General features: G+C 41.8%; 1 protein-coding gene across 4 annotated transcripts in view; it reads left to right on the plus strand.

Moving 5' to 3' along the window:
* The window catches only part of SMG1 (SMG1 nonsense mediated mRNA decay associated PI3K related kinase), a 191,035-nt gene that overhangs the window by 97,021 nt on the left and 81,444 nt on the right, over positions 1–12,570 (plus strand). For all 4 annotated transcript variants that reach the window (XM_030212828.1, XM_030212829.1, XM_030212830.1 and 1 more), the window contains 4 exons: positions 5,193–5,477; positions 7,685–7,829; positions 8,003–8,141; positions 10,154–10,384. In XM_030212828.1, coding sequence (XP_030068688.1) covers positions 5,193–5,477; positions 7,685–7,829; positions 8,003–8,141; positions 10,154–10,384 — 800 coding nt within the window. The remainder of the gene's footprint in view (positions 1–5,192; positions 5,478–7,684; positions 7,830–8,002; positions 8,142–10,153; positions 10,385–12,570) is intronic.

Consider the following 12,570-nt stretch of genomic DNA (forward strand, 5'->3'; position numbering starts at 1 on the left):
CACCGTTCCACTTTTCTGATAATAAACCTATTAGTTTATTAGTTCTGCTTTCCTGACTGGCCAAGAATCCTGGTGGTTTGTGTTATTGGTCTGTGGGTGTTTTCTAGGAACTGTGGTACCCCCGGGATTTGTGGCCCCAGTGCCCTTAGAAACCACTGGGGAATTAACTTGCGGGTGGGAGATGAAGGAAAGTTAAACATGACTTATTGCTGCAATTTTTAATTCACAATTACTATTTATTTGCATATTTTCAGAGATTGAAAGCCTATAGAAATGATAAACAGTAGTAGTAGTTGTGTACCTGTTGGGGGAGGGGAGGGGGACTCCTCTATGAACAGCAGGATCCTATAACCACACGGATAGTGACGTCAGTGGAACAGAATTGTTGGGTTTAGCCACCCTGAGAATTCTAGAAATGTTTTCTGAGATTGCATGGTTATTCCCATGCTCCCTCTATCAACAGTTCTCTTCAGAATATCTTTTTAGCTAGCTTTAACTTTGGAGAAAGGGGGAGGGGGGATTGTGTGTCTATAAGATCCTGCTGTCCACAGAGAAATATCCATTGCAGGCATGCAGTTAAACTTACTCCATGTTCAGCAAGGATCCATGCTTCCACGTAGTTGGTGACTGTTTTTTTTCTGCTATACTGGCAGAAGAGGATTATTAATGTCCTAAATGTTTAGATTTTCCAATATTGCTTGATCAAAGGCCCTTTTTAACTCTGTGGCATAGTCAAGACTATAGTGCTTGGTAAAATTATGGACAGAATTCCATGTTGCAGTCTTACAAATGTCTGCTACCAAAAAGAGATGAAATTGAGCTTTTGTTGCTGTAGTTCTTAGCTGATGAGCAGTAGCCTTAACCAGGTAGATTGGAATTAACAATAACAAATAGCGATATAGATTGACAAAGTTCTCTTAACTGTAAATCTGATTCCTTTTGAACTGAAGGACAGAAAAAGTTGCAATAGTCTGATTTAGCATTTTGCAAGTAAACTTGATGTGCCCTGTAACAATACAACTTGTGGAGTTTCTGCTCTCTCGCACTTGCATGATGTGGTAGATAAAAGGTAAAGCTATTGATTTGAAAGCCAAACAATTTTGGGAAGAAACACTGGGTGATTTGACTATATGGCTGGTAGTAAACTAATGATCACAGTGAAACTTATTCTGCATACTGATGTGAAAGCTACCAGAAAGACCACCTACAAGAGAAATTTTGAATGAAGTAGATTATAACGATTTAAAGGGATGTCTCTGTGGTCTTTGAAAGCAGAGTTCAGGTCCCATACTGTTAGAAGTTTCTGACTGATGGTCTCAATTTTAGCGGTCCCTTCATAAACTTTACTGTGAGAGGGTGCATAGACATAGATTGTTTGTCTATAAGATTATAGTATGCTGCTATTGCTCTCAAGTGGATTCTCACTGAGGATGTGCTTATGCCTGAATCCAAAAGGCAGAGAAGGTATTGAAGGATGTGCTGCAAAGGATGACTTTAGAATTCTACATCTGAAACAAGATACGGCTGCTGTTTGCACATTCAAGGAGTTTAATGCAAGACCCTTCTGAAGCCCATCTTGAAGGGTGGCCAGAATCTGAAAGAGAGAAGAGGACAAGAAAGAACATTTCTCTGTACACAGTATTATTCAAAAACTCTCCAGACTCAAGTACACAATGCTGACATAGCCTTGGTTGATAGATTTCCTGTCAGTATGAAACGAAGAAGGACAGGATTGTCCTTTCTGATGCTGGTTATACCAAGCCTATCCTGATCAATACTACTTTGCATGTCTTAATCTAGATCTATTGGAGGAAGAACCGAAGGATGATCTGGGTTTGTCTTCTGGGAGCCTTTGAGGCTTGTCACCCAAATCCTTCACTATCTTCTAAGGGGGGAAGGGAAATGGGACTTGATATACCGCCTTTCTGAGGTTTTTCAACTACATTCAAAGCGGTTTACATATATTCAGCTACTTATTTTGTACCAGGAGCAATGGAGGTTTAAGTGACTTGCCCAGAGTCACAAGGAGCTGCAGTGGGAATCGAACTCAGTTCCCCAGGATCAAAGTCCACGGCACTAACCACTAAGCTACTCCTCCACCTCAAAAAGTAAGTGTGCTAAGGTGAGATTTGGAAGCAGCATCCGCAGACCAGTTTCTAAGTCAAGAGTCTCCTTGCTGATCTCACTAAGACTGTCTCTAGTCGAAGTAAAACAAGATCACAAAGAGTATCAGTTATATAAGCCAAGCCAGGCTGAAGGAGGACAGGAACCCCTGAGGCATCCATATCATCAACTTTGGTTATCGTCCTAGAAATGTTGGAGACAAAGGTCAAGAAACACAAACACTGCAGAATACAACTAGTAGCATCAAGGCCTGTACATCAAAAGCTTATTTTAGCATAGAATCAAGCTTCCTGTCTTGACCGTCTTTCACAGCTGCATCACCTTCAACTGGTGTTGTGGTCTTTTTAGTTATGTGACAGTCATCCACTTTGGGCTGTTTAAGCTTCTCAGGAAGCCAAGGATAAAGTTTTAGCCATGTCTCTTCCTACCCTTAATCCTGATTTTAGAAGAGACCCACTCAGCAGAAATTCTACATTGAATATCGTGATGCAGAGGGAAAAAAATAGAAGTATTTCTCTTTCCCTGCAAAATAAGGCTTCTGCAAAAACTGACTCGTGAAGAGAGGAAGAGAGAATTACTAACTCCAGGGATTTAGATTTAACAGAAGGCAGGTTGTCTTCTCTTTTAAAGAGCTGATCCACAAAAGGGTCATCTCCGCTGGAGGGATTTTACCCTCCTTTAAAAGACTCCAGTGGACGGGGCTCTGGAATCCTCTGAAAACTCATTGTGAGATGTTAAAGGTTGAAGATCGAAGTCCGCTAACAACTCTAGGCACCTCTTTTAGGAGCTAGAGGGTAAGGAAAGTGAATTTTCCAAGCTCTGAGCACCTGTGACCACCCAGAGGCCCTGCTTCGTGCAGAAGGTCTAGTGCAGTGATGACGAACCTTTCAGAGACCGAGTGCCCAAACAGCAACCCAAAATCGAATTATTTATCGCAAAGTGCCGGTACTCATTATGGGAGGGGTCACCACACCCCTTACACCAGCCATGGCGCATATAAACAGACATCATTGAAAATATTATACTAGTATAGGAGAAAAAAATAACATGATTTTCTTCCATTATAAATCATTTCTGTAAGCTGTTACAGCTCCAGTATACCCAGTGCAAAATAAGACAGCAGATGTAAATTCTCAAATTCGACATATTCCAAATACTAAAATGAAAATAAAATGATTTTTCCTACCTTTGTTGTCTGGTGATTTTGTTTTTCTATCCATATTGCTTCTAGTCGCTGATTCTGCTGCTCTTTATCTGTTCTCTTAACTCCGTTTCCAGGGCTTCATTTCCATTTATTTCTTTACTTTCCTCCTTTCTTCTTCATTTCTTGCCCTCCATCCATGTCCAGCCTCCCTCCCTCCCAGCACCAGGAACCCCCCTCCTCCTAAAATTTAAAAAGCTTACCGTCCTCGGAGTCGGGGTTAAGGCGGCGTGCAGCGGCAACGAAGCGCGTGTTCTTCCCTTGGCGCGCCTTCAGCCTTTCCTGTCTCTCAAGCTCTGGTCCCGGGCGAAGAACACGCGCTTCGCTGCCGACGCACGTCGCCTTAACCCCGACTCCGAGGACGGTACACTTTTTATATTTTAGGAGGAGGGCGGTTGCTGGTGCTGGGAGGGAGGGAGGATGGGCGGGGCGGCCTGATGCTTGTTGGGTTGGAGGGAGGGCGGGAGGGGAGGCCAAAGGGAGGGAGAGTGGGCGAACCAGCGATGGCGCGCGTGCCAAGGGAGAGGGCTCTGCGTGCCCTCTCTGGCACGCGTGCCATAGGTTCGCCATCACTGGTCTAGTGCATCTCCCATTGTGCTATCGAAGCTCCCTATCCAATAACACAATGGGAGGTGGTGACAACAGATGCCAGCAAATTGGGTTGGGGAGCTCATTACAAGTTCCATCTGGCACAGGGCACCTGGACGGAATAGGAGTCTCAGTGGTTGATAAATTGCTTGGAGCTCAGGGCACTGTGGGAGGCCTACTTGATAGATCAGTGTTCTTGGTGGCTGTTGCGTTGGCATGTAGAGTTTCAGAACTTCAGGCTTTCTTGTCAGGATCCCTTTCTTTGCTTTTCAGAGGCAGGGGTCTCCCTTCCTTTCTTCCTAAAGCGGTATCAGCATTTCATCTCAACCAATCTGTGGAGCTTCCATCCTTTGGCAGAAAGGATGAAGATGCTCTGTATTCTTCCTTGAAGCTTCTCAATGTGCCTAGAGACTTCATTAGACATCTGGAAGTCACAAATGAGTTTCTCAAATTGACAGACACTGGTTTTTGGTAAACGGGGGCTTGGCCTCTTGGCTTCCATGCCCACAATTGATAGATGGCTGAAGGAGATTATCATGTCAACTTTGCTTGCAGGGAAGCAGGCTCCTCAGGCCTTGTGGGCTCATTATGCAAGGCGTACAGTGACATCCTGGGTGGAGACTACCTTACTGTCTCCGGTGGATATTTGCAAGGTGGTGAGGGGGCTGAATACCTTTGCCAAGCACTGCAGGATGGATGTTGCAGTGCGCTTGGAAGTCTGTTATGGGACTTCAGCTCTCAGGTTGGCCGTACCAACATCCCACACACTCTAGGGATTGCTTTTGAACATCCTACAGGTTCTGGGATAGTGGGAAGGTATGTAATGGAAGGAGAAATTAGGTCTTACCTGATAATTTTCTTTCCATTAGTCCTTCCCACTATTCCAGAGGCCCACCCAAGGTTTCTGAGATATTCTGAGTTTATCCTTACTTCTTGTCTATGTAAATGCTGAAGAGGTGGACTGCCAAGAGAGATGCCTCAGCTCAGTTTTGAGGTCTGTCTCCAACTTCACATGTTCTAGATTAGTGGGAAAGAATTCAGGTAAGAAAGACCTAATTTGTCCATTTAACAGATGCCAAATATTGCTGGATAGAAGTAAAGAATGGATGATTTCACTTGTGCATTAGTTAACATTTTATTGCATGCAATTTAAGCACAATTAAGTAGGCTTTCACAGAAATTATAAAACTGAGACCATGGAAGTTAGTGACAGGGTTTTGCACAAGGTCATATTTGCTCAAGTTCTAATTTCTCGTGTGCACTAATGCTTATTTTGCAGGTCAGTCAACTCATGCAATGGAAATGTTGAGTTCTTGTGCCATATCATTTTGTAAATCGGCCAAAGCAGAGTATGCAGTAGCTAAATCAATTCTTACATTGACTAAATGGATCCAAGCTGAATGGAAAGAGATTTCTGGACAACTGAAGCAAGTGTACAGGGTATGGCAGCAACAGAACATTACTGGCCTTTCCACGCTGGCTAAAAACATACGTGCTTTAATTGATCTTCCACCTGTAACTGCCATAGAGGATGAGTATCCCCGGATTGAGAGTGAATCTACAGGTGGGTTTTGCTTTGTTCTGGTTTTCTACAAGTACATTTTTCTTAATATCGTCAAAGCTTTAGTTGATCTGAAAACTGTAGATAGCTTGAAAGCAGAGTACAGTCTCTAGCTAGGTCTGTAAGGGTTGCTTGTTTTTTGAAATTAATCTTCATTTGGGCTTTTATTCTTAGGTATCTGTTTTTCAGTCTAATTGTCCGTTCTTTGAAAGTACAGAAATTAGTTTTTCAGTGTTCTCATGCCACAGGTGGTATTGCTACATACCTTTTTCCAGTGGACATTTTTGTTACATTGGTATCACTTAAGGGGCAGTGCAAAAAAGGCACACAAACTGGAGGATACCAGACAAATAAAATAATTTTATACACAAGCTAGGGGAGGAGTGAGAAAATACTAGAGAATATAGTGCTTTTCTGGTTTCTATTGGATACACAGTTATTTTAATTTGTTTTTGTATCGGGGTGTTCATCGGTTGAAACCTAAAATCAGAAGCCCTAATTATATAACATTTATTAAAGATAAGGTCATTCTTTGAAAAAGTCATGTGCTTTCCCCCAGTAAAATTGGTAATACGTGAAACTGAATAAATAATAATAAAAAGACAAAGTTAAGTAAATTCTCAAAGGGAAATACTATTTTTACATTTTAGTTTCGGTATTTTGTCTTTAGTTGCAGCTGTCTGACATTTGAATAAAGGCTACTTATTTTCAAATCATCTAAAATGTACACTGAGAATAGTTTAGTCTAAAAATTTTATAGACATTCCATGAATGGTTTTCCTAAAAGTGGGCCCTTGTCCATAACACCAGTGTTGCTACCAAGAAAGCTCTAGCTCTCAAACGAGCCCCTTTGAGATACTGTAAACAGGGCACATCCAGTCAAACACCTACCTTGACTAGATCAGAGTTTGGCTCAGATTGAGAAGGCCTTCATCATGAAGTGCTTAAAAAGTCAAGCACAACTCCACCGGTAACCAGTGCTGTTTCTCTAACAAAAGTTGAGCCGAGGTCCAACCATGATACTTTCAAAATTAAACATATTTGTATTTTGAACAACCCGAAGGCAACACATCACTCTCCCTTGAAACACCAAATATGAAGCATTGCAATAATAGGCAAAATTGATATCTGTACCAGTAATTGAAACAGACCAGTGGATCGTTTTGGCATCTCCATAGTGCCTTTGATCAGAAAAACACTGGTCTAAGAGCACTGGCCACTTGGAATTCACTAAAAAAAAAAAAAAAGATGGATCTCAACCCCTCTCCTCCCCAGGTCTTTAACTTCTGTAGAGATCTCACAGATATTAAGGTGGGGGGGGGGATCACTATTCAATAACTCTTAACTCCTTATACATCTCTTTAATACTTGTTTTAAAAATTCCCATAATTGAAACCTAATTTATTATTTGACCTGTTTGTCTTGGATAGATTGTAAGATCTGTCCAAAAGGGATTGTTACAGTTCTTTATACATCTAGTAGCACTAGAAATAAGTAGTGTATGCTTGTCAGGTTGCTCAAGCACACTCAAAGCGGTTTGTGCAAATTTAAATGAGGTTTGATTCTCCAGACTCTCTCTGTCCATCTTGTTTCCCCTAACCAACATTTTCCCTAAAACTGTCTACCCTCCCCCCCCCCCACCCCAATCATTCTCAACTCCAGTTGCCGCCATCATGTTCCCAGTCCCTCCAAGAGGGATCTCCACCCCCCACATGCACTAACTCTGGTACAGATGTTCTGTTTTTGTCTAGCATCATGTGGCTGTTGGTGAGCTTAAATCCATGTGGTGTCATAACTTCACTATTTGCACAGTCTTGCAAGAATAGTGTGGGAATTTATATTCTGTATAATTCAAACTCACCAAGAGCTTACAGAGTCCCGAAGAAGAAGAAGAATAGGGCAGTTCTGGAAACAGTGCTAGCAGCAAGTGAAAGAGAGGGGGGAATATGATTTGAGATAAGAGTTAGGGAGCCATATCTGGGGTAAGTAGGGACTTCCATTGATCCCTGTGCTTTGCAGTGAACACTGATAATAGAGGAAGCATACTACTGAAATGGTGGCCTGTATTGTGATAGCCAAGTTTCTATTATATTTTAACTATGCTAGATGGACCATTGGTCTGACCCAGTATGGCTACTCTTATGTTTCTTTTCTCTGTTTCTTTCCTGATTTTGCTTTGATAATGATGCACTGCATTATCTCTCCATCAGTAAGCATTGGTGTTGGAGAACCTGATTTCATTTTGGGCCAGCTGTACCACTTATCTTCTGTGCAGGCTCCTGAAGTGGCTAAGTCTTGGGCAGCACTGGCTAGCTGGGCATACAGATGGGGCAGAAAAGTGGTTGATAATGCTAGGTGAGCAATCATTTAAGAAAATATTTCATAACTTTTAAAGACTTTGTGTTTCTCTAAAAACCCATAGATCCTAAACTACAAAATATCATACTATAGATAATTTGGAAGTTATCACCTAGGTATATAATTTAATATTATTTTTCATAAAAATAGCTTCTTTTGAAATCCTACAGTCAAGGAGAAGGAGTGCGTTTGCTTCCTGATGAGAAAACTGAAGTTCAGAACTTGCTCCCAGACAGTGTTTCGGAAGAAGACAAAGAAAAGATTTATGGTATCCTTGGGCAAGCAATGTGCAGACCAGCAGGAATTCAGGCAAGATTTTCTAATAATTAACACTGCTGCTGTTCGTTTTTTTTTTTTTTTTGGAAAGTTATTTTTGTATTTCATGCATTGGCCAAGGAGAGTTTGCAGTTGTAGGAGTTAGTTTTAGGCATAACTGCCCTCTCATTTGACATTGCTTAAACTAAAGCCACTAAAAGATAAAGACACAGCACTTAACTCATGGCTGCTGAGTGGGAAAACACCCAGCAGCCATTGCACCATGACTCGAGAAGCTCGTCCACAATGGAGGATGGTAATCCACCTTCGTAGTGGATATCCCCACATGGGTGAGTGTTATCTCTGAGAATTTCCCCTTTCACTTAAAAAAAAAGTTAAGGATTTCATTTTCCTCTTATTATGGTAGTGGTCCTTTTCTTGCACAGCACAATGACAAGGAAGTAAAAATAGAAGGGAAGTGTTACTTTCTAAATAATACATATAGGTTCTCCCACAGTGTTTTGTCTTTGTACTCTTGTTTTTGTTTTGTTTTTTTAATATTTTGGTATTTATGCATGCAGCATATAGTTGAAAGAGGATTTAGTTCTGTAGCTTTGAATGGTTCCATTCTTGGTTTGTTTCACTTTTGAAAAGCCTTGGGATCTTCTTGCTCCTCTGTCTTTCAAGACTACTACTTATCACTTCTGTAGCGCTACAAGGTATACACAGCGCTGTACACCAAACAAGAAAAAGACAGTCCCTGCTCAAAGAGCTTACAATCTAAATAGGAAAGACAAAACAGACAGAACAATTAAGAGGTTAGGGAATTAAAGAGGTGGGGATAAAAGGGTACAGGGCAAGTGAGTAGTGGTTAGGAGTCGAAAGCAGTGTTAAAGAGGTGGGCTTTTGGTCTGGATTTGAAAACGGCCAAGGACGGGGCTAGACGTACAAGCTCGGGAATTCTTTTCCAGGCGTGAGGTGCAGCGAGATAAAAGGATCAGAGTCTGGAATTAGCAGTAGAGGAGAAGGGGACAGACGAGAGTTTTATCCACAGAACGGAGTACCCGAGGGGGGGTGTAGGGAGAGAAAAGAATGGAGAGGTACTGGGGAGCGGTAGAGTGAATGCATTTATAGGTCAGTAAGAGAAGTTTGAATTGAATGCGGAAATGGATAGGGAGCCAGTGAAGTGACTTGAGGAGAGGGCTAATGTGAGCATAGCGACTGACGGGAAAATGAGTCGCACACCAGAGTTTTGGACTGATTGAAGAGGAGAGAGATGGCTAAGTAGGAGGCCGGTGAGAAGCAGGTTGCAATAATCTAGGTGAGAGGTGATAAGAGTGTGGATAAGACACAGGCAGTTTCCTACTTTTTGCAGCAGCTTAAGTCCTTGAGGCCTTATCTTGGTTATATGACCGTGACCACATATAGTTTGGATTATTGTAACTCCCTGTATGCAAGACTACTTGATTTATGGTCTGTGGCGATTTCACTTGGTCCAAGAACACCACAGCTAAGTTACTAACTGTGAAAAAAAACGTTTGGTTGTATTTCCCCTACAGCCAATTTTGTGTAACTTACCTTGACTTCCTGTAGAGTGAGACTATGATTTAAAACTTTAATATTGACTTTTCAGTGTCTACATAGCTCAGCCTTGATATCTAGTCAATGTGTGCTAAACTTGTATGAGCCTAAAAGGGCCTTGAGGTTCTCTCAGCAACATTGGTTTGCTGTTTCTTGTGTTTCTGCATTCTTTTGTATAGCCAAAGTCCTTTAGAACTGCTTGTCATTGGATTTGCTTTTGAAGGAGGAGGAGTTCTCAGTTCTGTAAACTGACCAAAGCTTGGTTATTTTCTCAAGCTTTCCCAAAGGCACCAGGGTGGATGGGTTTGTCTCTCTTGTGTAGGACTTGATATTGTCCTTTTGTTGAATGCATTCTTGTTTTTTTGTGCATTTTGAATTTATGCTCTGTTTCATTATTTAGTAGCATTTGGTTATCTGCCTTTCATAATGAGTCATCTGGCAGTTTTATTTTTCCTAATTTTATATTTTTTGGTTTCTTACATTAGGATGAAGACATAACCTTGCAGATCACAGAGAGTGAGGATGGTGAAGAAGATGATATGGTAGATGTTATCTGGCGACAGCTACTGACCAGTTGCCCATGGCTTGCAGATCTGGATGAAGTTGCATCAGAGGGACTAATCAAATTATGGAGGAAAGTTGTAGACCGGATTTTCAGTCTTTATAAGCTCTCATGCACTGCATATTTTACCTTCCTTAAACTTAATGCTGGCCAGGTATGTCTTGATTTGTTTTATAGTTCACCTAACAAATTAACATAATCAAATGTCATTCAGATTACCGTAATTATTGAACTTCTGTTCAGTCTTGCCCTAGATAAATACTAAAAATTTTACTGATGATTTTCACACCAAAGATTTGACCAAACAATTTGTGGGGGTTTTTGTTTATGTTTAAACAGTTTTTATTAACATTTCAGCATATTAAATCCAAACAGTACATTTTACTTGACACATTTCACAATGAATTATGCTGCATAAATCACACACATTACTGAACAGTATTCAAAACTTTTTAACATTTTTCTCCCCTATCCTAATTCCCTCTACCCCCTTAATTGTCTATGAATTTTTATGGTTGAACAGGTTTGTTAGCATTTAGCATATTAATCACACAATGTTTCTTACTAGGCTAAATCATCAACAACTTATGCTCTATAAGCCAAATCAATTCTGATCAGGATCTTCACACTTGTAATTTCCCCCCCCCCCCCCTTCCCTTTCTCCTCAGCCTCCCCCTCCCCGCCTCACCTCCCAATCCCTTGGTACTCATACATCCGAATAACCTACATTGTTCAGTGCTCTTTTAGTATCTCCTATATTCCCTTATCCCCTCTGGGCTTGGTTCTGATAGCCCAGGGGTACCTCCCTTCCCTGCGTGTCAACCTTATATGTGGGGCTGTTTAGTAGGGGTGTTCGCTCCCTATATCAGGGTCACAGCAAATTAAGAAGCAGACTTCGTCCTTGCGGGCTTAGTTCTTGTATGTAATGATCCCAGATCTTTACAAAACTTTTTTTCCTTTTCGGAGATCCCTTTGCCTCCCTGGCTTCCCAGGTGGCCAACTCGTGCACTTGGTTTCTCCAATGCCAATAAGCCGGAGGGTCTGATAGGATCCAATTTTGTAAAATAGTTTTTCTAGCCACCAAACATACTTTGCGACACCATATTCTATCCCCCCCAGCCTGCGTTTGGAATGCTGTTTGTGTATCTAGCACATAATGATCCCAGGTTCCATCCACGGGACATAAATCTCTGGATCTCTCCCCAAAAAGCTTTTACTCTTGGACATCCCCAAAAGGCATGGTATAGAGTGTGGGGTATGTAATCACATTTAACACATTTCTCCGCCGTTGTGCCGCCTATGTGTCCCCTTTGCCGTCCAGACATGTAGGCCCTCACCACCACTCTGAATCCACATTCTCTAAGTCTCTCATCTATAGTGAGGGCCGGGATATGTGCCAGTGTTGTCCCAATGTCCCATCCCGCTAGGGTGGTTCCCGATTCCTTTTCCCACTTTTGTATGATATAGTGTAAGTTGTGTGGTGGGGTTCGTTTCTGCAACATTTTATATATGGTTGATACTGTCACCCCCGCCACCTCCATGGGTTGGAAGAATGTCCGTACTTTACCCCCTAGTTTCCTCTGTAAATCTGATTGGTGTAAGGCTAAGATATAGTGTTTGGCTTGGGCATAAGCGAATCGGTCTCCCCATGTAGTCCCAATCTTTGCCTGTAGTTGCTCAAACGGGATAATTGTCGTTGCATCTCCTAATAAATGCTCCACTCTTATAATTCCTAATTGTCCCCATCTGAAAAATACCGAATTACTTTGACCTGGTTCAAAATTCGGGTTCCCTCTAAATGACAAAAGCTCTGATGTTGTGGCACTCCCTCCCAACTTTTTAATCATCAACCTCCATGCTGCCTTCAGCGGTTGAAGCAACGAACATCGCTTGAGGTGAGCCGGGAGCTGGTCTTGTTTCAGATGCAGCAAAGTGACCATGTCATAAGGGGCGAAATATTCTTCTTCTATGTCTATCGGTGTGAATAAATTAGTCTGGCCCACCCAGTCTCCTATGTGCCTTAATAGACATGCCTGATTATATCCAGCCAGATTTGGCAATCCTAGGCCTCTATGACCCCATCCTCCCACTAATAACGGAGTTTGCATTTTGGGTTTCTTTTGTGCCCAGCAAAACCTACTAATTACCCTCATGACTCTAGTCAAATCTCTCTTCAATACTCGCACGGGGAGCGTCTGCATGAGGTATAACCATCTCGGGAGTATTACCATTCTAATTAGATTTATCCTGCCTCTCAGCGTCAATGGGAGACCCTCCCATTTCTCTAACTGGCGTTTAGTCTCATCCACCCTGATGTTGATGTTAATCTCATATAAATTC

Source organism: Microcaecilia unicolor, chromosome 8, assembly GCF_901765095.1.
Source record: "Microcaecilia unicolor chromosome 8, aMicUni1.1, whole genome shotgun sequence".
Classification (NCBI taxonomy): Eukaryota; Metazoa; Chordata; class Amphibia; order Gymnophiona; family Siphonopidae; genus Microcaecilia; species Microcaecilia unicolor.